General features: G+C 42.5%; 1 protein-coding gene across 11 annotated transcripts in view; it reads right to left on the bottom strand.

The window, feature by feature from the left end:
• The window catches only part of CCDC57 (coiled-coil domain containing 57), an 81,733-nt gene that overhangs the window by 10,957 nt on the left and 45,169 nt on the right, over positions 1-25,607 (bottom strand). For 6 of the 11 annotated variants that reach the window (XM_048488279.1, XM_048488285.1, XM_048488278.1 and 3 more), the window contains 6 exons: positions 24,248-24,430; positions 23,439-23,527; positions 18,250-18,478; positions 17,426-17,559; positions 11,388-11,498; positions 10,508-10,724 (listed from right to left, as the gene is read on the bottom strand). In XM_048488279.1, the coding sequence (XP_048344236.1) occupies positions 10,508-10,724; positions 11,388-11,498; positions 17,426-17,559; positions 18,250-18,478; positions 23,439-23,527; positions 24,248-24,430 (963 nt within the window). Of the gene's footprint in view, positions 1-10,507; positions 10,725-11,387; positions 11,499-16,846; positions 17,104-17,425; positions 17,560-18,249; positions 18,479-23,438; positions 23,528-24,247; positions 24,431-25,607 lie in introns of those variants that run through there. The other 5 variants (XR_007243807.1, XM_048488282.1, XM_048488286.1 and 2 more) reach the window with 5 other exon arrangements.

The following is a 25,607-nucleotide window of genomic DNA, read 5'->3' as shown; positions in this document are numbered from 1 at the left end:
ACGTCTTACTTTCGGGGGAGGTTTTATATTTAGCACTTCAGCAAAACCTCTACTACGTCTTATTCTCAGGGGATGTCTTATTTTCGGAGAAACAGGGTATCACCTGGAGGCTGCCAACTCATATCCTTATTCATGCACCATTTATTTGATTTCCGCAATTCTGTGGTTCAGTTTTTTCTCTTTAGAACTAAAAACACTGACTAGAATAACTGAATGAAATAATCACCTTTAAGTATGGAAACTGAATGAAATAATCACCTTTAAGTACATTATTGATCCACATGAATGTTCTGCTGACAGCAGGAGGAACAGCTGAAGAGCTTACCTCACTGCGATTTCCCAACCCACTTCAATTTCTCATCTGTGTTGGCCCCCTTCCCAATCCCCAGCAAGGTCACAGGAGTGTGTTGTGAAATATGGAAGACAGGGAAAGATCCTTTTCCATTAACACAATTTCTACAGAATCCAACATTTAAGATTTTTCCCAGCAAATGCCATAATACATTGAACACGCAACAATTTTATATGCTCTAGTTTTCTGTATAAAATCCTATATTTTGACTCCTAGTAAATTTGCTCCTAGTAAATCACTGGTCTGCTTTTTCCCTCTTTTTGCTTTTCAGAACATTAAAAAAATTTTTTAACATGCTGTAGCTGGTGAGATCCATTTATTGGTAACATACAATTCTATTTTCTATTTTTCCTCAATGAAAGAACAAACTACTTTTCATTTAGAGCAGAGTATATCAATACAGGAGCAGCAGTGGCGTAGGAAGTTAAGAGCTCGTGTATCTAATCTGGAGGAACCGGGTTTGATTCCCAGCTCTGCCGCCTGAGCTGTGGAGGCCTATCTGGGGATTAGCTTCTTCAGATTAGCCTGTACACTCCCACACATGCCAGCTGGGTGACCTTGGGCTAGTCACAGCTTCTCGGAGCTCTCTCAGCCCTACCTACCTCACAGGGTGTTTGTTTTGTGAGGGAGGAAGGGCAAGGAGATTGTAAACCCCTTTGAGTCTCCTGCAGGAGAGAAAGGGGGGATATAAATCCAAACTCTTCTTCTTCTTCTTCTATACACACTGCAAGGAGAGAAACAGCCATCAGCAATGTGATGAGTACCTAGCCATCCTTGGTATGACAGTAAAGATATAATAGTGCACAAGGATATTCCTATTTTCATCTATGAAACACTGGAAGGGGTGCAACTCAAATTATCAAACAGCATCTATCAATGTGTTACACCACATGATACAGTCAAACAATACAGGCACTTTGAAGGAAGGATTAACTAAGGAAAAAATGGTGGGGGGATTTCCCCCTTTCTGTGTTTGAATGAGTGGGAAAAAATTAAGACAAGGCTTTTACTTGTTCTAAATGTGTCACATAAAGATCTTGAAGAAGAACAATGTACAGTATTAGATAATGATAATTCCTGAGTCACCTGTAATCACATACAACATATTTTCAAGGATATGTCTATTGTTAAAACATGAATAATTTTGTCCACAATTATTATGCCACAAGTATGAGGACTCATGGGAAGGGGACATCCCATTCTCCCCATCCCTGCTAGCCCGTGGTCACTGGTGAGATAAGTCCTTTCCCCACACAAAGATAATGGGAGGGCTGAATTTGGCACAGACAGCTCGCTGTATTTGAGCAATCCCCAATCAGATGGCTGGTGGTGGCAGAGACAAATGGAGCAGAAAGAACACCAGTCATGGCATTTGCTCCAACCCTCACTCCCTAGCTACTGCTAGCCAGCTGATCTGGGGTCATCTAACCTTTCTTCTCCAAGTCCAGATACTCAGTCAGCTAGCCAGCAGTAACAGAATGATGCAAAAGTTTGGAGTAGAAAGTGTGTTCTGCTGCCATTCTCCAGTCACCAACCCTGCTTCTTTTCTAACTATTGTTGCCACTGCTTTTCTCCATCTGCCTGCACACCCATATAGTGGTGGTAGAAAACTGAGTTGCTTCCCATGGCTGCTGCTGCCCATTATCCCCTGGCCACTGTTCAGCTTCAGTGGCTACCCCACCCAGCAGTGGCGGCAGCAGCAGGCAGCCACCCCCCCCCCCGCTGCTGCCAGCAGTCTACTTGCACAACCAGCTTCTTCTGCCTTCTGGTCACTGCCACCACTGTTTGTCTTCTCCTTTGCCTAACTACCTTTACTTTTAAAAAATCGTATCTATACATGCACCCATTATGTAGATTTATTGATCAGCATATTCAGAAACTATATACTAATAGCAAAGCTGGTCAAATCTGAAGATACTTAAATCTGATGACTGAAACTATGAATGTGCAAAACAGATCTTTCTACAAACCTGAAAATGGCTCCAGATTTCCATAACAATGTGAAATCCAAAATTTTAAAAATACATTGGAGGATGTTAATATCTGAAAATTATAAAAGCCTATAGTTGTAAGCAACGCATTCCCTCATTCAGGGGCAAATTTGGGAGGTGCCCCGGAAGCTCCTTGAGGGGTATCCTTGGTAGCCTGCCCAGCTCCCTTGCAGGCTGGGTTGGGCCAACGCAGGCCAACAGGTTAGGGCAGTGGTGGCGAACCTATGGCACGGGTGCCAGAGGTGGCACTCAGAGCCCTCTCTGTGGGCATGCGCAAAAAGATGTGTGGGCATGCCCCACACATCTAGGCTGGCCTGGACCGCTGGGCTCAATTATTAGCATTAAACCTAAGACCTAGTTTTGGGGAAGCAGTGTAGGTAACCCTGTTAAGCGCTGTTAAACCCCACTGATTTTCATGCAAAGAACTAAAGCTCGGTTGCTGGCAATGGGGCTTGCTTCTGAGTAAACCCTCCTAGGATCGTGATTCACCCGTTGGAAGAGTTGCACGGTTGCTTCAAAGCAAAGCCACTGACTACCACCAAGCTTACTCCCGAGTAGCACACACCTTGGAGCCAACCTTTTTTTCTAAACTAAAACCTCAGTATTCAGGTTAAATTGCCGTGTTGGCACTTTGCGATAAAAAAGCGGGTTTTGGGTTGCAGTTTGGGCACTCAGTCTCGAAAAGGTTTGCCATCACTGGGTTAGGGTTTGTGTGCCAATTCAGACTGCCAGGAAGTAAAAGAGGTTCTTAGACCTTCAGTACAGAGTCTGGGAGACTCAGGTTTGAATCTCCATCTTGCTGTGGAATTGGCTGATTTTGGAGCAGTCACGTACTTTCAGCCTAATCTACCTAACTGAGTTGTTGTAGGGATAAAATTATGAGGAGAATTATGTAAGCTGTTTTGGAAAGGTGAAGTAAAAATGAAATAAATAAATAATATATGTAGCTAAAAGTTGGGTTGGTGAATTGCTGAGGAGAGAATGAAGCAGGGAAAGGGGAGAGGATATGAAGGATGCCAGGGGAGGGAAAGAGGAAATAGTGTGGGAGAGGAATACAGGAGAGGTACCCTCTCACAAGTACTTGCAAGTTCCCTACTATGCAAGGGGGCCTTGTCCACTAGCTAGAACTGCACAACTCAGCCACAGTTTTACTAGGTAGAGGCTGCCGGGGGAAGTGGGGGGGCGGAGGAGTGGGAAGAAGGAAAGTTTAAAACAGAGGGGCAGATAAAGATCGGTTGGCTGTTGGGTGGGTAGGTGAGGCTTACCAAATCTAGGTTATGAAAGTCCTAGAGATTTGTGGGGGTGGAGTGTGGGGAGGGTGGCATTTGAGGAGGGGGATTTGAGGAGGTGCAAGACCTCAGAGGGGTATAAGACCTCATGGTCTCCACCCTCAAAGTAGCCATTTCCTAGGGAGACTAGAGCTGCCAACCTCTTATGAGGGTTGGAGATCACTCAGAATTAGAATTGCTCTTCAGATGACAGAGATCAGTTCCCCTGGAGACACTCACTGCTTTGGAGGATGGACCATATGTCATTATACTCTGCTGAGGTCGCTTCCCTCTGAAACCTTGCTCCTTCTCCAAATCTCCAGGAATTTCCAGTCTGGAGCTGGCAACCCTAGGGAACTGATCTCTGTAGATGGGAGATCTGTTATGATTCCAGAAGATCTCCAGGCCCCATTTAGAAGCTGGCAACCCCAGAAGGAGAGAAGAAGGCAGGAAAAGGCTATAATGGCTTGGAGGGGGAAATGAGATGCCTCCTGCAAATCTTTGCAGGTTTCTACTTGTTAGATATAAAGGTTTTATATATATATATATATAATACTTAAACTAGATATACAGGCATGTGAATATATGAATGTCCTATGACAATTTGAAACAGTTTCTATCCAAATAATACTTATTTTTGCGTACAGCACTATTAGTGTTTTCTATTTTTAGCTTTTATTTTTTTCCTGTCAAATAGCAAAATCAAGAATATACATATACATACCATATATACTCTAGTATAAGTCAACATTTTCAGCACATTTTTAATAAACCCCCTCAGTTTATACTCAAGTATATGTGGTAATTCCAAGATGGCCACCGGAGCTGTGGCACACAGAGAAAGGAGATCACACCAGCTGTGGCAGAAGCATTTTGCCTGCATCCAACTTTGAGTATTAAATTCACCATTCCCTTTTGTGATTTTATGTAAAGCTAGGTTTGTAAATCCTCCAGCTTTGATAAAGCCACAGTCTTTGCAATTAGAGTTGCTCCATTGGCTCTGAATGCCATGTTAGGTATTACTCTGTGCCCTTGAAATTTGTGTTCTGACAGGCATGGCATCCTCTTGGAGAGAGATTCCATTGCACTTGTAGCATTTAAAGACTGCAAAATGCAAGTCAAGATTTGTTACTAGTAAATCTAGTAAAATTTGTTACTAGTAAAACTGAGTTTTTGTGCAAATTCTTCTCTTTAAAGCAGTACAAATTAAAGCTGAAAAGAGAGGGTCTTACAGTTCTAAGGGACAGAACAATACCCTCTGTGTTATTATTTTAGGGGCAAAGTGTAGTAGGAGACAAAAGATACACTGTAGATCTTCCTAATGGCTAAATCTTTACCTTTGAATAAAATATGTCCTGAACATGCACAGATAAAAGTGTATACTGTTCACAAGGTGGTGCTAGCACACAGTCTCTGCTTCCTTTAAACACTGCCTTGCTTAATGACATTTTTTAAAAATTCTCCTAGTGAGCCATTTTTGAGGGAGGCCTTGTGGGTACTCAGTCTTTGGCATGAAGCAGCCAGGCAGTCTCCCTTCTTGCCTTCATCCTGTTCGTCCTCTGATCATGAAGATTGCTTTTTGTCAACTTTTCTTACAACCAGTGAGATACCTTCATGAATTTTATTGGTATCTATTTTATTTTTGAAATTTACCAGTAGCTGCTGCATTTCCCACCCTAGACTTATACTCGAGTCAATAAGTTTCCCAGTTTTTTTGTGGTAAAATTAGGTGCCTCGACTTATATTCGGGTCGACTTATACTTGAGTATATACGGGCAAGTCAGCAATAAAAAGAGTAGCATACATGTTTCTCTCCGCTTAACTATGTGTTCACAATTGTGACTGTAGAAAACTAAGGCATGTGTACATTTACATTTCATAAATATGCTAACCAAGTTATAAATTATACATTTTATATTGTTAAAGCGGTAAAAATAAGTTTAGGTTACAAGAGAATTTAATTATTGCATATAATTCCCCCCTTATGGCTGCAAAAAGGTCTCCCCAAGAAATTGTGGTTTGGAAACTATACATCTTTAGGCTTTCTTCTCTAGTTTTCAGTTATAGTAGGCTCAGAGTATGATTAATGAAAAACTCCCCAGGGTAATTTTTCTCATAATCAATCTGCATGTCTCAGATAAAACAAAATACCTTTACTATGCCTTTACTATAAAAACAGCAAATTTTGTTCTGCTGGACTTTCGACATCTGCAGCACTAACAGCCTGTGGTCTTATTTGGGGGTGGAAGTTTCCAGTCCTAGATTAGGAAACCTGTGTCCTTGTAAACCTGCCAGTCAAGAGCATGAAACATTAGGCAAGTTGCTGTGACATCTGCATGTGCAAACACTGTTCTTGCTTTATCAATAGATTCTTGACCTGTAATATGTCTGCTATACTTGAATCATGAATAAATTCTGAAAATGTGTCAAACCATTGCTAGTAGCACACCTGCAACCCCATACAGCCATCTTCCTGGCGGTCATGCATGCACCAGTGTACATTAGTGTTGCCACAGACTTGCCAACAAAAGGACAGAGTAATGCATCTTTTATTTTTAAAGCCCTTAGTTTAGAAATGTTATGGAAGCCAGCATGGTGTAGTGGTTAAGAGCGGTGGACTCTAATCTGGAAGACCAGGTTCAACTCCCCACTCCTCTGCATGAATCCTGCTGGGTGACCCTGGGCCAGTCACAGTTCTCTCAGACCACATAGAGGCAGGCAACGGCAAACAACCTCTGAATGTCTCTTGCCTTGAAAACCCTACAGCAGTGGTGGCAAACCTATGGCACGGGTGCCAGAGGTGGCACTCAGAGCCTTCTTTGTGGGCACGTGAGCTGTTGCCCCAGTTTGGGCACTTGGCAGTGGCATAGCGCCAAGGGGGTGAGGGGTGCGCGACGCACTGGGCGCATGCCCCTGTGGGGGAGGGTGAGGGTGTTCCAGGGGTGGGGCAGGAGTGTTTTGGGACATTCCCGGGGCATTCCAGGGCAGGTCGGGGGTGTGGCGGGGCACAGGGTGCATGTGTGACCCAGGTGCAGTTTCCCCTCGCTCTGCCCCTGGCACTCAGTCTCTAAAAGGTTCGCCATCACTGCCCTACACAATAAGTGTAGGGTCATAATAAGTCACACAGACACAGCAAATGTCAGCAAATGAATCATAGTCCTGGGGCTATTCTGGAGAGAGATTATTAAATTGTCTCATGAATTAATATTACATTACATAAGTGACTACAGGGACAAAGTTTAAAAGAAAGACATTTTAATCGAATATTGGAGAGGAAAATTGTTAGTTCAATCATCTATTCTGTACCTGAATAATAAAGGGAAGCTTGTTTTGGCCACTGGTTTTTAGCAAGGGACCTTATGAAGATAAAAAATGGACTGAAATGCCAATATTGTGTAGTGGTTAGAGGGTTGGACTAGAATCTCGAAGACCCAGTTTTGAATTCCCACTCAGCCTAACCTACCTCATAGGGTTGTTTTGAAGATAAAATGGAGGTGGAGGAGAAGGATGTGAGCTGCTTTGGGTCCCCATGGGAGAGAAAGGAGAATATAAATGAAATAAAGTCAAGTAAGATGCCAAATTCAATAAGATGTTCTGATCATGGTTTTTATGTTTTATGAGATGGAAAATTTTATGTTTTCTGAGATGGAAAAAGAAATTAGAGAGGCCAACAAAAACAAAAATGTAGTGGTAATGGGTGATTTTAACTATCCCCATATAAACTGGAAAAATGCATGTTCAGGTCATAGTAAGGAGAGAGCATTCCTGGATATGCTAAATGACTGTGGCTTAGAGCAGATGGTTGTGGAACCAACCAGGGGAGAGGTGATCCTAGATCTAATTCTATGTGGGACCCAGGACCTGGTGCAGGAAGTCAGTGTTGTTGAGCCGATAGGGAACAGTGACCACAATGCTGTCATTCAGTATCTCAGCATGCGAACATAAGTTGGCAACTACTAATGTAGTTACATTCACCTTCAGAAAGGGAAATTTCTCAAAGATGAGGGGGGGGGGATAGTGCGCGAGGGAAGCTGGAAAGGGAAAAATCAAAGAGAGTCAAAACTGTCCAGGATGCTTGGAGGTTATTTAAAAACACAGTAATAAGAAAAGCTCAGCTGGAATGTGTTCCACAGTGGTTAGAAAAAAAAGGCAGCACCCAGTCCAAAAAAGAAAGCCACCATGGTTAACAAGAGAGGTTGAGGAAATTATCAGAAAAAAAGAAGAATGGTTCTTTTTAGAAAATGGAAGTCCAGTTTGGCTGATGGAAAGAATATGAGAGGGAACACAAAATGGTGGCAAAAGAGAAGCAAGTTAGCTGTAAGTGGAGTGCAAAAGGATTATGAGGAACGCGATGGCTGCAAACATCAAGACCCGTAAAGGCAACAAACAAAGTTCTTCAAGTACATCAAAAGCAGGAAGCCAGCAAGGGAAGCGGTAAGGCCCATTAGATGAGACAAAGGAACAAAGAGGTGTGCTAAAAAGATGGCAGGGAGATTGCAGGAGAAGCTGAATGAATTTCCTTTGCATCTGTCTTCACCCAAGAGGAGGTGAGGAACATTCCCTACACCTGAACCAAGCTTCTTAGGAGGCGAATCCGAGGAACTAGCGAAGATAATTGTGGTAGACAAGGGAAGAAGTTCTGGCAGCCATTGATAAACTAAAATGTTACCAAATCCCCTGGCCCAGATTGCATCTCGCCACCCAAAGAGTTCTTTAAAGAGCTCAAGCATGAAATTGCTGATCTTCTCACCTTTTAATATGCAACTTTATCCCTCGAAATCCAGTTCCATCCCTGAAGACTGGAAGATGGCCAATGTCACACCAATCTTTAAGAAAGGATCTAGGGGGGACCTCGGGAAATTACAGGCCAGTCGAGTTTGACATCTGTTCCTGGTAAAAAATTAGTAGAAAGAATCTATCATTAAAGATAAAAATTATAAAACATGTAGAAAAAGCAAGACCTGCTGAGAAAGAGTCAGCATGGCTTTTTTGCAGAGAGCAAAATCCTGTCTTTACAAACTTACTCAGAGTTCTTTGAGGGGTGTAAACAGGCATGTGGACAAGGGAGTGAACCGGTGGACATTGGTCTACTTGGATTTCCAAAAGGCTTTTGACAAAGTTCCTCACCAGAGACTGTTGAGAAAAAACTCAGCTAAATGAAGGAATAAGAGGGGAAGTCCTCCTATATGGGATTAAAAACTGGTTGGAGAAACAGGAAACAAAAAGAGTGGAGTGTAAATAGGAGAAGTTCTCACAAATGGAGAGATGTCGGGAGTGGTGTCCCCTACAAGGATCCGCTTTGGGACCAGTGCTTCCTTTAACCTATTCATAAAATGACCTGGAAGTAGGGGTGGAGTAGCGCGGGTGGCCAAGTTTGCGGTAGATGATACCAAATTAATATGTAGGGTGGTGAGAACCACAAAGGATTGGCTGAAGAGCTCCAAGTGGGACCTTAATCAAATTAGGTGAGTGGGCTCAGAAAATGGCAAAATGCAGTTCAATGTATGCAAAATGTAAAGTGATGCACATAGGGGCAAAAAATCCAAACTTCACATACACGCTACAGGGGTCCAGTGCTATCAGTCACAGACCAGGAAAGGGATTTAGGCGTCTTAGTTGATAGTTCCATGGGAACGTCAACTCAATGCATGGCAGCTGTGAAAAAGGCAAACTCTATGCTGGGGATCATTAGAAAAGGAATTGATAATAAAACTGCAAAGCATTGGTCATGCCCTTATATAAAGCTTGAGTGGTGCTGACCACACTTGGAGTGATACTGTGTCCAGTTCTGGTTGCCGCGATCTCAAAAAAGGATATTGAGGAGATAGAAAAGTGCAGAGAAGGCGCAACAAGGATGATTGAGGGACTGGAGCACCTTCCCTATGAGGGAGAGGCTGCAGCGTTTGGGACTCTTTTAGTTTGGAGAGGAGGCGGCTGAGGGGGGATATGATTGAAGTCTACAAAATTATGCATGGGTAGAAATGTTGACAGAGAGAAATTTTTCTCTCTTTCTCACAATACTAGAACCAGGGGGCATTCGTTGAAAATGCTGGGGGGAAGAATTAGGACTAATAAAAGGAAACACTTCTTCACGCAACGTGTGATTGGTGTTTGGAATATGCTGCCACAGGAGGTGGTGATGGCCACTAACCTGGATAGCTTTAAAAGGGGCTTTGACAGATTTATGGAGGAGAAGTCGATTTATGGCTACCAATCTTGATCCTCTTTGATCTGAGATTGCAAATGCCTTAACAGACCAGGTGATCGGGAGCAACAGCCGCAGAAGGCCATTGCGTTCACATCCTACATGTGAGCTCCCAAAGGCACCTGGTGGGCCACTGCGAGTAGCAGAGAGCTGGACTAGATGGACTTTGGTCTGATCCAGCTGGCTTGTTCTTATGTTCTTATGTTGATGGGTCTCAATAAACCCTGGCAGAGGATGCCAGGGTTTTCTGTATGGCATAAACTGAATTGACTTGCAGCAACAGCCAGATCTATTAGGCTTCCATGTTTTAATTTATTACTGCACATGGAGATTACAGGAAAGGATAAACGGTGATCGATGAACAGTTTGTCAGGAAAATCTGTCTGCCATTAGTAATTATCTTACTGAAAAACTCATGATTATCTTTCAAGATACCGCAGGATTCCTGGAAACATATTACTGAACACAGGTAAGTAATGGATAGAAGCATCTACACATATTGATTAATGGAGTGTGCAGTCTCTACATAATGTGGAAGTGGTAAACAAGGAACAGGAACATGTTTGATTGCTTCAAAAGTAAGGAAGGGGCAATTCAAAGCACACTGGAAGTTGGGTATAGTAAAACTGCTGTACTGTGTCTGTCTCTGATTGCAAAATTAAGTCGTCACCTCCTTCGACATCATACTTACTTTGGTCTTTGTTGCTCTGTGGGCTGAGAATGGAAGGGCTTGATCCCATCTCTAGAATCTGCCAAATGTCCTGCAGGGAACTTCCAGGTGATGACAACTGGCCTTGCTTGGATTGGCTGGGACTTCCTTTTCTAAGCTGTTGATCCTGATGGGGTGCTGAGATTTCATTCTGTCGAAGTCCTGCAGTATTGTTCATAACAAATGTTGCTGACTGAACCTGTAAAAATGAGACCATGTTCTTACTTCTATCCAACATTTGCATCTATGATACCTGGAAATGGGCTGGAGAGGTGTCATAAACCAGGATCAGGCCTGGTTCTAATACTTGCACTTGTGTGTAACATGGTATAGAACAGTGGTTCTCAACCTGGAGGTCGGGACCCTTTTGGGGGTCGAACGACCCTTTCACAGGGGTCGCTTAAGACCATAGGAAAATGGTCTTTTTATATTTATATACCAATTTTATGGTTGGGGGTCACCACCAACCAATAAGGAACTGTATTAGAGGTTCGCGGCATTAGGAAGGTTGAGAACCACTGGTATAGAACCTCTATACTTTACTAGGATAGTAATAAAAGTAGTGGGAAGAAAATAGAGGGAAGATGGGGACTCAAGTGACTAGGAAATGTTCACTTAACATTTCTAAGTCATAGTAGTTCATGAAGAGTAAAATTGTGCTGGAAGTATAAATTCAGTACAATGGATATATCAGGCATTACACTGGATTATAAAGAAATCCGCAATTCAAGAGACACAATAAGTAACTGAAGTTACAATCCTAAACACACTTATTGAAGTGGGACTTATAAGCAAACATGATGAGGATTTTGTTTCTCAGAATATAGCTAAGAACATATAAACCACTGAATTTCTATTATACCTGTTCCATTGTGAGTTCTGCTCCTTTACTGTCACTTGGGACATTTTCATTATTAAAATTCCCAACAGGACATTTTCCTGAGTTATGTTTTCGCAGTGCATACTGTAATTCCTGCCATGAAAAGGAGCCATTCCAAATGAATATGTTTAACTTATTACAAAATCACCTCTTTATTTTCTGAAAATATATACATACTAAAATCAAGATTTAAAAATTAAATTAAGAAAAAGAACAAATTGCCATATAAAGCTTCTATCCGTGGGGTGTTTTGTGGCTTCCGGGCTGTATGGCTGTGTTCTAGTAGCATTTTCGCCAGAGGATCCTCTGAAGATGCCAGTCACAGATGCAGGCGAAACATCGGGAGAAAATGCTACTAGAACATGGCCATACAACCCGGAAACCACACAACAACACCCCAGTGATCCCAGCCATGAAAGCCTTCGACAATACAAAGCTTCTATCCCTCCTAATAAATGCATTAGAGATCCAGCAATACGCCTACCCACTTGTTCCTATTTAAATTCGTTGACTTTAGTGAGTTTAAACACATGCAACTAACATAACCTAGTATTATTTATGGCATCATAAATTCCCTTAATTTAGGAGAGCAGCTGTGGCTCAGTGGCAGAGAATCCGCTTGACATACAGAAAATCCCAGGTTCAATCCCCAGCATTTCCAGCTAAAATGGACCAGGAAGATGATCTACAACAGCTGCCTGCATGAGTAGACAATGCTGACCTCAAGGGACAAAGGTCTAGTGACAGGGTTAATTTCCCTGACAAACTTCACTTTATATCGAAATAAATAATAGAAAAATGAATGTGTTTCACTCATCTCAGAAAAGCAAAACTGAATCATTAAAAACATTAATTAATAAATCTCTAACTAGTCTGCCCAAGGGAGTGGTTCACAAATTATGGAATAGGTTTTTAGTACTAAACTCCTCTGAAGTTGTTCTTCCTTTTTCCCCCACTCTGAAAGAGGGAAACTGGCTGGGACTGCTTTAGGATGACTGTGAAGAGAAGCACTTGATAGAGAAGTTGTCTACTTTGTTTTTGTTTGACACAACGAGCTGTTCAATAATATTCTCTCTAAATATGATTAACCACAAACACTAGTTTGAAAGGTTTATGGAAAACCACTGACATCCCAGGGACTTTCTCAAGATAGCAATACAGTACCATAAGCAGTGTGCTAACTCTAAAACCTTACTTTGGGGCAAAGGTGTTACTTCACATAGCTAATAATTCATGTACAGACACACCACAAAATTCAAGAGATTACCAGAGGTGGGATTCAGCCGGTTCGGGACGGTTGGGTAGAACCGGTTGTTAAAATTTTCTCAGTTCGCAGAACCTGTTGTTAATGATTAACTCCATAAGGGACAAGGGGGCAATCTCTGTCTCTGGGTGCAACAAAACTCATCAAGTGGGGGATGCAAAATCACCCCCGGGGGCCCCCTGCCCTCCATGGCACCCCCCAATCCCACCCCCACCCTGCGGTGCCCACCCCCACCCCTCACACACTTACTTTCGTTTCAGAACGAGATAGGAATTTGCAGACTATCCCTAACTTAAGTCTCTTTTCTGCAGCCTGCTGCCTGGCTGTCTCTCTTCAGCCTCCATCCCTCCCCCTTCCACAATTAAGCTGAGCAAAGCAGAGGGGAGAAGCAGCTGGCTGCCAGGGGAGAGGAGTCCAGGTACGCAGGGTTAGAGGAGAAGCAGGCAGAGAGGCAGGCTGGAAACTGCTGAAGGGTAAGCAGAGCAGCGCCAGAGGACCTACCCCAGAGGAGGAGGTAGAGGAGGATGGGCACGGGCCTCTGAGTCCAAGCAGCACCTAGAAGGAAGCACCCCACCCACCCACATCGCGGCTTGGGCTCTGCTTGCTGCTCATGCACAGCCAGGCAGGGCAGGCTTGGATCCCATAGGGCACACACAGCGAGCTGGTGTGTGTGTGTGTGTGGGGGGAGGTTAGGGTTAGGTTTTTTAAAAATATAGCCTTAAGTAAGCCTTTCCCTCTCCTCAGCCTTTTCCCCCACTCATCCTTAGTTCCAAAGATGCTGCAGTCACAGAAGTCCTTTTCTGGCTTTCTATGCATTGCAACCTCCAGTTTACTTTCAGTTTGTGAATTTGTCCCCTCCAGATTTTCAAAGGTAGGGCAAAACCTGGAGCAGATCACAGATCTGGCACATCAGGTCTTCCATTTGGGAGCAACAATGCAGGGAAATCCGTGTTCCAGGATTGCAAACAACCTGTTTGGGGAAGTGGGCGCAGAAGGCAGGAGTGGGGATCATTTTTCCTTTCTCCCAGATTTTTGCAAAGCAACACTCTGTCTATTACCTTACGTTTTAATAAAAGCCATCACTTGTTGGAAGTTCTGGAAGGAGATCTCAGTGCACACACACCCTTTCCTTTTAATGTTAATAAATTAAAGGGAGGTAACCAGAGTTCTAAAACGATCTCAGAAGTCTCATTCTAAAAGTGTATTAAAGACTGGAGTTGCTAATCTGCAGATGGGTGGAATTACTTCTGTATTATGCTAAAGCAAGACATTTTTTTATTTTAAAAGTTTGGGGGAGGACACCATTTTATTTCTACTGTGGGGGAAGGGAAGTTTCTGCATAGCATGCCCAGATGCTGATTCAAAACAAAGGATACAAATATAATACATAGAGGTATTATTTATTACTACTGTTTATATTCTAATATTTTAGCCCTATGTGGAAGTTTAATTTTTGTTGGCCATGCTTCTTGTCCTTTAAATGAGTTGTTAAAAATATAATTAAACTTCATATCTTAAATAAACTTAAATATAATTAAACTTCATATCTAATCATTAATTATGAATATGAGGAAGTTATGGGATTAGCAAAGGGCAGCCTTTCCTGTTCATGAATTATAAATAGATTGGTTGTTGTGGTTTTTCCGGGCTGTTTGGCCGTGGTCTGGTAGATCTTGTTCTAAATGTTTCACCTGCATCTGCAGCTGGCATCTTCAAAGGTGTATCACAACACACTTCTCTATGGGATACACTTTGAAGATGCCAGCTGCAGATGCACGGAAAACGTTAGGAACAGGATCTACTAGACCACGGTCACACAGTTCAGAAAACCCACAGCAACCAGTTGAATCTGGCCATGAAAGCCTTCGACAATTTAGCTGAAGTTCTTTGCAAATGAATGCCAGTGAACTTTAGCTTTGCTATTTGTGCACAATGGAAAGAAATATAAACAACATGTTCTTCCCTAGCATGACCATACAGTCTATTTTCCCTAAGGCTGGTACAAGAGTCCCATCTTAAATAGAAGAGCAGAGAACTATGTGTTGTAGAGAGATTTATTTTTCTCCTGTTACCATCCTGTTACCGTTGCTGTGAGGTACAGTTTGGGAAATGTTTTGCTGGGGGGTGGGGTTGTAACAGACCTGTACCCAGCTGTTCCTGCACACTTGAATATTATAGCACAGAGCAGCCAAATGCAGGCTGCATTACCTTTGTATTAAAAACAGGGTCCACCTTTGACCCAGTTGAGAAGGAATTATTCTGTTACAGTGATAAGCCAAAATGTATTAAGTTTAGACTTTTAATGAATTTAAGATGGATGTTTTTAGTTCATCTGTGTTTTAAATAGTATTTAATGTGATGATTTTATTGTTTATTATACACTGGAAACTTCCCTGAGCCTGGGAGGCGAAGACCGTCTTACCCCATATGTCCCAAATAGGTCCCTGCGTTCAGCAGAGGCCAATTTACTGGTGATCCCTAGCCCCTCGATGATACGGCTGGCCTCCACCCAGGCCAGAGCCTTTACAGCTCTGGCCCCTGCCTGGTGGAACAGCTTCTTCCATCAGCTGTCCGAGGCCCTGCGGGATCTTGCTGAGAGTTCGCGAGGGCCTGCAAGACTGAGCTGTTCCACCGGGCCTTTGGGGAGACCAGCAGTTGATAAGGGGCCCTCCTTTTCCTCTCCCTCCTTTATGACATCGGAGATCCTGCCACCCCTTCCGTTTTGGGGTTTATGGGAATTGATAGCAGGCGCCATCTTTAGTTAATAAATGCTGCATTTTAAATGGGGTAGGGTTTATTTTTATTAGAGCTGTTTTAATCTATATTTATTGTATTTAACTTGATGTTGTGCTCTATCTATGTTGTACACCGCCCTGAGCCCTTCGGGGGAGGGCGGTTTATAAACCCAAATAATAAAATAAATAAATAAATAAATAAAATGCATTAAATAAAGTAGACTGGAATTGCGTAGGCATTACTACCAGGAAAGCCAGTATGATGAAGTGGTTAGGATCTGGGAGACCCAAGTCTGAATTCCCACTCTGATATGGAAACTGGGCCAGGCACTGTCAGAAGGGGATAATGTCGTAAGCTACTTTGGGTATCCCAGATCCTAACCAAAAGCTTGCACTGCATATCACCTCTATAAGCTCTTTGAAAAATTTAGTGTTTTGGCTATCTTCGCATTCATGTTTCTACTTGTTCCTTGATTGTATGCCAAGCAAGATTGTCTTGATAGTCTTTGCAACGGACCACAAAGAATCATGTTTTTACGCAATGTGTGTGATGAGGTATGCCTTGAAGAGTGTCAGTTGATGGGCAGAGTTAAGGTAGAACTAGGAAAAGCAGTTAGAGCCTGGGACTGGGAAAGTTAAGACTAAGAGCATTGTCAGTATTAAAATTCAGTGTGTGCAACTACTGTGAAAAACATGACTTGAGATTTGTCCCTGTCCTCCCTCCCTCCCTTGCTCTGTGCTGTGTTTCCAATGTTGGGGGGGAGGCAATTGGGGTGTTGGATATAATTCCATAAAACGTTTTCACGGCAGTAATAAAACATTTTGAAAGCATTTTGAAAATGTTGTCAACAAATTTTATTTCTTCTGTGTGGCACGGCCCCATTGCTGTGTTCAGATTTGTGAGTTGGGGCATGTTCTATAATGTGATTGTGACTTTGATATGACCTGGGGCAAAAAAAATCATTGTTTTGTCATGGTGGGAGAGGGCAGCCACCCATGGGGGTGGGGACGCAAAACTCAGATTTTGTCCCCGGGCTCCATTTTCCCTAGATACATCTCTGTTAAAAGAAAATATGACCTTCCACTTTCAGTTTTGTAGAGGCTAAGTTCTGCCTCATGAGGGAGGGCACTGGGCTTGAAAACTGGTGAAAGTACCAACAACAGTACTGGAGGGGAGGTACAGAAAAATCCAGAGGCGGAGTGAGGGGGAACTGCACCTGGGGCGCGCAGACCCTGCGCCCCTGCCGCAGCACTGCCCACCCTGCTCTGGAATGCCCCACCCCCAGAACACCCAGGCCACGCCCCCACCGTGTCACTTCCCTCCTGGTCCCGTTGGCCCCACCACCATCGGAACCTGTTGTTAAAATTTTTGAATCCCACCACTGGAGATTACCACTGATTTAGGTTATCTTCAGATTCAGAAAAGTTCCTTTTCCTAGTGAGAGGGCAGAATGAGACAAGAGAGCTGCTGCTAGGCAAACTATGAGCTCTACTCAGAGTCTTCTCAGTCTTCCCATTTGTGAATACTTCTTTCCCTTTTGCACATAATGATCAGTAAATACGTTAGCAGTATCACTCATAAAAATTATATTCCCCCAACCCTTCTTTATCTAGGATAAAAGTGCCCCACCTAATTCAGCATTCTATGTCCTTCATATTACCTCATTGCTCTCCTCTGGTACATCAAGCTGCCTTGATTCTAACAGAGGAGACAAAAAAGAAATGCAGGAGCAACACACAACCAACTCTATTTAACTGTGGATTGGACTGATTAATGTAAGGCAGGCAAAATGAAAGGACAGCACGCTGAGTGCATGTTCCTTTCCACTACCCAGCCCCCAACCTGGCTTGTATACAGCTTGCCCCCAATGTCTCTGTGACCAGCAGAGAGAATCTGGCATTTTCAAGCCTCTGTCCTCAATGCCACATGCAATTGCAATATTCCGGCAGCTCTGTTCATTTAGAAAGCTCATGACTCTGTTTTAAACTGAGCTCCTGTTGCATGGAAAATATGTCATTACCTGTGTTGTGAGCTGGTACTGCAGGTGTTCTAAAGCTAAAAGATGTTCAGTCTCCCTTGCTAGTTCCCTTGGATGGAGAACATCAAGAAAAATATGTCCTGGAGTCTGATTTGAGTGCTTGAAATCATGAGATCCTGCACAGATGAGATAATAAATATGCTGACATTTTGTATTTACATTAAACTCAAGGTAAAAAACTGCCTACTACCCATGACTGCTCAAAGTGAATTACACATACCAGCTAGATCTCAGAGGGAGATTTTAAAGAGCTATGTATAAATTGATCTGAGAACATCTTTTGCAAGGAATAACTTTTACTTAGATACTCTATTCAAGGAAGTTGAGTCAGAGAACATGAACTCTAAAACAAAATTCTCTTACAAGGCATCGATTCTGGCCTCAAGTTTGTTAAACAATAATGCCATTCTGCATTGTTTCTCATTTCTATGGGAAAAAACTTCTAACAAATGCTTATTTCAGGGAGCCTGATAAATACTTTGTAAGTACATAAAAGACCTTTTTGCTGTTATGCAACATTCAGTTGCCACCTTGACCTCACAGCCCCCAGAGCTAAAGGTTTCCATAGCCAAGATCAAGGACTTTGTTCATATTTTATCCCACCATCTTCAATGTTTGGAGTAATTGTGCTCTTAATCACTAGAACTTCATTCTCAAATTAGAACTGGGGACCTCTTAATCTCAGCAAGGAGCCTAGAGCCAACACTTCAATCTCCTAGAGCGCTCTCCAGCCAAGAGGCTGAGTTCTCCCCATCCTGCTTTATCCTCCTATTAGAATTAAAATACGTCAAGCCCAGTAAGCTCACCATCCATTGATGCTGCTCCAAGTTCGGCTCTCAATCTGTTTACCATCTCTATTAATTGCTGCTTTTCTTTGCTCAGATTTGAGATTTTTCTCACAGCTTCCTTCAGTTTTCTTAGCATGGCTTGTCCATTGTTTCCTTTATGAGGGTGGGGTCCATCACCTGCCCCCATGCCGAAGAACCATTGCTTGAAGTGTGCAGGGTCACCCTGAAGTCTCCTAGTCACTGCGTTCTACAAGAATCAAAGTATAGAAGTAACAACATATTAGATAAAGTACATATTTCATGATCCTGGAACCAGGGAGAGACAGGCTCAAATCACCATGATGCCAAGAAATCATTGGCTGACCATGAGTCAGTCACTCGCTATGCCTGGCCTACCTCACAAGGTTGTTGAAAAGATAAAATGGAGAAGATGGAAGAGGTGAGAGCCACGTACACAAAATTACTATTACCAAGCATGAAGCATGGCACACAAGGGTATTGAAATCATGAGTTGCCATTGTTGGATGCTGTGATGACCTTTGAAGAAAGGTCTCTGAAACTCCAGTTAAGACAAGTGTGGGAAGAGATTCAGGAGGTCCCTAAATGAGAAGAGAGAAAATGGAGTATTGGCATACCCCCATACCCAGATTCTGTCCATCCCCCCCCAAAAAAACAGGGAATGTCATTGAGTTTCAACCAAGCAACAGGACTCTGGCTAGAATATCATGTTAAGAACAAAGGAAACTGTAGACAAAGATTAACCCCTTGTTTTGTTTTAAGGGTAGTTTTGTGTTTCTGAGCATGTGCAGAATGCAGAAGAAACCCCAGTAGCCAAGAGAGTTTCAAATAAAAAGGGAAAATTCAGTTAGGTAATAAAAAGGAGAATAGAATGGGAACTGGGATGAGTGATTTTAATTGAGGGATAAAGTAACTCTTATGCAAATCTTACTCAGAGGCAAACTCAAATAAAAAATTAAAAGCAGTTCTTTATCTAGTTATATTTTTATCTTTAACCTGATTCTCTGTAATTTCACAATGGGATCCATTTTCTTATATCAAGGATACAGCCCTGACTAAACTGAGCGACATCACAGAAAATGGGAAAAGAACACTAAAGAAAGGATATATAACATTTTCAAATACTATTGCTTGATGGGCTGAAATTACCCCCTGACTATTACTTTCCCAAACTCTATATTTCAGTGGCGTAACTAGGCAAACTGGAGCCCTGGGCAAAACCTGAGTTCGATGCCCCCCCAGGCACGTGCCCGGCACAATGCGCACCCCCCTGCCCCCTTGTAGCTATGCCCAGTGGCGTATCTATGCAAACTGGAGTTTGTTGTGAGGGAGAAAGAGCAAGGAGAGTTCCTTTGAGTCTCCTACAGGAGAGAAAGGGGGGATATAATTCCAAACTCTTCTTCTTCTTCTAAACTGAGGACCTCAGATTCTCCCTTGAAATCCATGCCAAAGGGGGGGGGATTTAAAAGGAAAATCTGGGGAAATTTGGGGGATGCCTGCTGTCAGGGGTGCAATTGTTAAGCTAGCAGCACCAAACTTTCAGGGTATCTTTAGGAGACTCTCCTAATGATACCACCCAGGTTTGGTGAAGTTTGGTTCAGGGGGTCCAAAGTTATGGACCCTCAAAGGTGTAACCCCCATCTTCTGTTAGCTCCCATTGGAAACAATGGGTGATGGGGCACCCCCTTTGGGAGTCCATAGCTTTGAACCCCCTGGACCAAACTTCACCAAACCTGGGTGGTATCAGTAAGAGACTCTCCTGATGATACCTGCCATGTTTGGTGAAGTTTGGTTCAGGGTGTCCAAAGTTATGGACCCTCAAAGGTGTAGCCCCCATCTTCTGTTAGCTCCCATTGGAAACAATGGAGGATGGGGGCACCCCCTTTGGGAGTCTATAACTTTGGACTCCCTGAACCAAACCTCACCAAACCTGGGTGATAGGATCAGGAGAGTCTCCCGAAACATCCGTGAAAGTTTGGTGCTGCTAGCCCAGGGGTAGGGAACCTGCGGCTCTCCAGATGTTCAGGAACTACAATTCCCATCAGCCCCTACCAGCATGGCCAATTGGCCATGCTGACAGAGGCTGATGGGAATTGTAGTTCCTGAACATCTGGAGAACCGCAGGTTCCCTACCCCTGTGCTAGCCTACAACCTGCGCCATTTGCAGGCCAAAAATGGAAAAACATTGAAAATACAAAAAATCCCACAAACGAACCTGCAGTTTTTGCACCCCCCACAAAGGGGCACCCTGGGCAACTGCCCACTTTGCCCAACGGGAGAAATGCCTCTGCTATATTCCCATGATACAGCTTTGTACCTGAATGAAGACTGGAGGAACATTTCACTCTTAAGCTCAAAAAATACTTATATAAACATCTCCCAGAAAACAGATATTGCCTTCCAGCATCCAAAAGGCTCTGAGTAGCAGAGGCGTATCAAGGGGAAATGGAGCCCGAGGCAAAATGTGAATTTTCAGCCCTGCCCCCACCCCCCCAGTGAGGGCAGGGGAGGTGGGTGGGTGGGTGGGTGGGGGTGTTGGGTTGGGGAGGTGGGAGTGCGGAGCTGCAGGCCAGGGAGGGAACCGGCGTGTCCTGGGGATAGCAACGGTGGGGGGGGGGTCCTACCTGTGGGGAAGAGGACAGTGGCGGCAGCTAGGAGGACCGGGAGGGTGAGTCCGGGCTGCAGTGGTGGAGCTCCAGTGCCAGCCAGCCCACCGATAATGAGATGCGCCTTTCATTCCTGCTGGCGGGGAGGCGCAGTCAGTATGGACTCTGGGAGGGGGGAGGGGTGTGGGGCAATTTTCTGTCCCCCATGTGATTAAATGGCCTCCACCCGGGGACATTTGTCACCACATGTCCTTCTGGCAGGTACACCACTGCTGAGTAGTGGAGGCATCTGTGATGATTTAGAGGTAATCTATTCAAAGGCTTTCTCAAGAAATCCTTTTCGATACGTTTGTGAAACTTAGTTCAGCCAAATCTCTCCCAGTGCCCCTCACCTTGGTCATTGTTCTCATTTATTTTATTTCATTATTTATTTTATTTCATTATAATAATTTTTTTCTGGTTGTAAGTTAAAATCCTGTGGTGATGTCTTAAGGGCTGTCCCCGTCTTTTAGCACAGTGCATCAAAATTAGTACTGTATAGGTATAGCCTAAAAATGCCCAGTTTACAGGTATATTGATTTAATACGGTTAAAAATAACCTGAGTCTAAAATCCCAAGTAGCTGCGTATGCACAGTAAATTCAGCAGTATTCGTACCAGACAATAAATGACAAAGTGAAATGAAATTATATGTAGATCTATCACCCATAGCCTTAAGGTTATGCTAATATAATAAGCTGCACATCAAAAGCGTATAACCTGAAAATCTTGATCTCTAAGGTGCTACTGGACTCCAGTCTACCTCTTCTTCTGCAGACCAACATGCCTAATCTCTGAAATAAATGGCACATTGTGCTACCCTTGGAGGCTATGCAAAAGCTCTTCAGGTGCAGAATACCATGGTTTCCCCCTGGTTGGGAAAAATTACTGGGAGCCCATTACAACATTGTTTCAAGTATTGGTCTTTTATTGCCTTTCAGGCACAAAATACAAACGTCTGGCTCTAATCCTAAAAAACCCTAAACAGCTGGTGGCTGGGGGCCTAACAGTGAACTTTTACAGCATCTGAGAACAATCATAATAATTGCACAAGTTTATCAGCTTTGCACACTAAGGAGGTGCAGAGAAGTGTTTTTGTTAGCTTCTCTTTGAAGTTCCCTTAAAGGGAGAGTCTAAAAGCAATGCAAGGCCTTCACTGAGATAGCTTTTGGCAGTCAAGTTAATTTAAGGCTGTTCAAATTTGAAACAGTATTTAAATAAATGTAAATAAAACCAGTCTGAACAAGGACATTGTGAAAAATATTGATCTAGAATTGTAGTGAAACGAGATATAAAATTAAATTTTCCTTTTACCTTATGTAGCTGCAAATGTAGCTAATCCCCTTTTGTAAGATACAGCAACAGGTACATGCTGTTGATATATTTAACAGTGTTCAAGATCGCTTTTGTAGCCAAGCCCAATTAAATTAAACCAAGGTTTTTATGTTTCTAGAACATCCTATTACTGGGGTTCTTAATCTGTGAGGTATACCTCCCCAGGAGAGGTATAGACAGACTCCAGGTTGAAGGGTGAGTTGTCTTTTAATTATAAATTGTTTTATACATATTTTACATACACAAAATTCACAAAAGGTATTTCCACAAAACTGTTTCATTGCTTGTGTTTGTGATCATCTCAGTGAGAGTGCATTTTTAATCCACTCCAGAGCCTAAATTCAGGTTCTGAACGGAAAAAACCCCTGCATTTTGAGGCCCTAAAAATGCAAACTCATCCTGTCTAAAGATTAGGCCAGATTCATGGGAGATGTGGGTCATAAGATCTTTTCCAAGGGAGGTATGACAGCAAAATGTTTATGAATCATTGTTTTATTTTATTACAGGGGAATTACGGTGTCATTAATGCTCACACGCGGTAGAGTCACAATGCCCCCTAGTGGAGATTCAAGGGTAGATCTCAATTCTAATGCCTATGCTGCAGATTAGGATAGCTGAAGAGCCCAGTATGTCAGGCTTTTTTAACAGCAAAGAAGAAATCATTTTTATCGCCATCTATAGCTTTTTCAGTTGTAAGGTTTAATAATGGTTTTGTAGTTATGATTTTAATGTTTGATTATTTTGTACACCACCCCGACCAGGGGTCTGCAACCTGTAGCTCTCCAGATGTTCGTGGACAACAATTCCCATCAGCCCCTGCCAGCACGGCCAATTGGCTGATGGGAATTGTAGTCCATGAACATCTGGAGAGCCGCAGGTTGCAGACACCTGACCCAGACTATAGAGAATAAAGTCTGAAAAAACACACTGGCTTAATTTCTGAACACAACAAAATTCTGAGTTGTATCCTACCAGCTTTACTGCTAGTAAAAGGAGGAGGCATCTTCTAACTGCCAAAAAAAGGGAGCACTAGAGATTGTGGGATCCACAAGGGACCTGCAGTGAGAGAGGGAATCAGGAAGGATTAATTGGAAAGTCTGGTAGTAGATATGCCCCTGTTCTCAGTCATTCATTGGAGGGGACCCAATGTCATTCTATGATCTCTGGTTGTATTTTTAATGTTATCATAAGAATCCAAGAATTTCCCTACCATTTGTGTTCCTGTTAAATCCACACATGGAGCTGTACCTTCATGCTTTTTCAAAGAATCTTCAGTAATTTCATCTGGATGTAATGCATCTGGAAAGACAAGGAACAAAAGAGAGACATCATTCTGAGCTAGTGTTTTTTATACTTCTTGAAACTCTGCAATCTACTCAAAACAGGATCATTAAAATATAGGTCCATCACTGTAAAAAAGATGAGCAGTCTACTTAAAATAATATTAAAAACTGACTCACTGATAACCATATCTGAATGCAGTTACACTCCCCTTGAAGGACCACGTTTGTCATCTAGAGATGCTCTTGGATCCAAGCCTACTCCTGGATAAGCAGGTGGCAGTTGTGGTCAGGAATGCCTTTTATCAGATTCAACTGATTAGCCAGTTGCAACTTTTCCTGTGGCATCCACTGTGGTGCATGCTCTGGTTACATCTAAATTACATTACTGCAATGCACTTTACATGGGGCTGCCCTTGAAAATTTCAATTGGTGCAAAACATCAATTAGGTTGGCACAAAACCTGCTCAAAATCTTCAGTTGGTGTAAAATGCTGCAGCCAGACTGAAGACTGGTGTAGGTCACAGGAACCATATCCATAGGGGTGTGCAGCATTTCTTTTGGTATTTTTAGGTTCAGTTTTGAAGAACCCAGAAATTTCTGAAAAACCCGAAAAAAAGCCAAACCAACATGTCAGCTTTTTCAGATTTTCAAAACACTTTTTAAAAAGCTGAACCATACAGCTGACTGCAGAGATTGGGAGAATCAACCACCCCTCCCCCAATCATGTTTCTCTTACCACTGTTTCTTTTGGAACTGTGGTCTTCACAGGAGGTTTGAGTATTTTTATTACAACGGGGTGCATTTAGAGAAGCTGCAAATAATTTACTGGGAATTTCCGATGCATTTTCAAGTTGCTTGTTCATTGCCCAGCATTTATTCTTCAGTTTTCTGACCTCCTCCTCTAAAAACAGAACATAGTCTAAAGAAACAAACACAGCTATCAGTCTGACAGTGTTGCACAAGAAAAGGAAAAATGGGAACCATATCCCAGCCTCTACTGTATGTATTGTGGGTGGGTTTCTTTTTACATTTAGGATTTTTTTAAAAAAATGATTTTTCAAACTTACTTCCAGATACCAACACACATTCAAAAAGTTATGCTGAAAGAAGACTGTCCCCCATTGCGAAACTTTGACAGCTTTGGCTGCACTGCAGCAATAATTTTGATTTATTTATTTAAAACATGTACACAGTATCCTTTCTCCCAGAAACCTGAGATCTCAGGTTGGTGACAGCAATAAAACCAATAAATCATAAAAACATTTTTAAAAACCCAGAAAAAATGCCAACCCCAATCACATAGCCAGCATCAACAAATTACAAAAGTTTAAGCAATTGCCCTTAAAAGCTAGAAAGTTAAAATACTCATTCTACAAGCCAAAAGCCCTCCTAAAAAGCTTGGTCTTGCCTCCATAACTACAGAAAGAATGTCCTCAAGAAGTCTGTCCATAGCATGGAGTAAATACCAAAAAAGGGCTTCAAACGGGCAGTCATTGCAAGAACACTCACAAGGACCCTCAATGGGAAAACAAATGGTGCTGAAGTATGGCCTCCTACTCTCACAAGTTGCTTCCATGGATTTTAGAGGAAATAGCCATAAAAGATAAGAAGTTCTCAGGAAATCAATAATCAATTGGCTGATTGGTATGCGTAATGTAATGGTTTATATAGGACTGAAAGCCACTTTAGGTTTATTATCTAAGGTGACTTTGGAATGATTGCCTTTTCAACATGACTTTTAATTATAACATTTATAGCACAATCCTGCACAGGATTACTCCAGGCTAAGCCCAATGGATTTAGACTGAAGTAACTTTTTAGAGGATTGCACTGTTAATCTCTTAAATATATACAGAAAGAAATATTCTGCTATATATACTGTTTGAGTAATACATTTGTCTGTATTGACCCTACTTTACAGAGCATTTTCCACCTGTACAAATCTAACTACATGTTATCTACCGTGAAGTCAAGATTAGTTTCTATTATGGTTCAAAAGATCTTTGGGACTATATAGTGCATGATGAGACTCCATTGCTCGTATATGGGAATATAAGGGAACATTCCAGATTTTATATACCCGTATATACTCAAGT

Source organism: Sphaerodactylus townsendi, linkage group LG03 (assembly GCF_021028975.2).
Source record: "Sphaerodactylus townsendi isolate TG3544 linkage group LG03, MPM_Stown_v2.3, whole genome shotgun sequence".
Lineage (NCBI taxonomy): Eukaryota > Metazoa > Chordata > Lepidosauria > Squamata > Sphaerodactylidae > Sphaerodactylus > Sphaerodactylus townsendi.
Note: the sequence above shows the minus strand (reverse complement) of the source record. Positions and strands in the feature narration are given on the sequence as shown.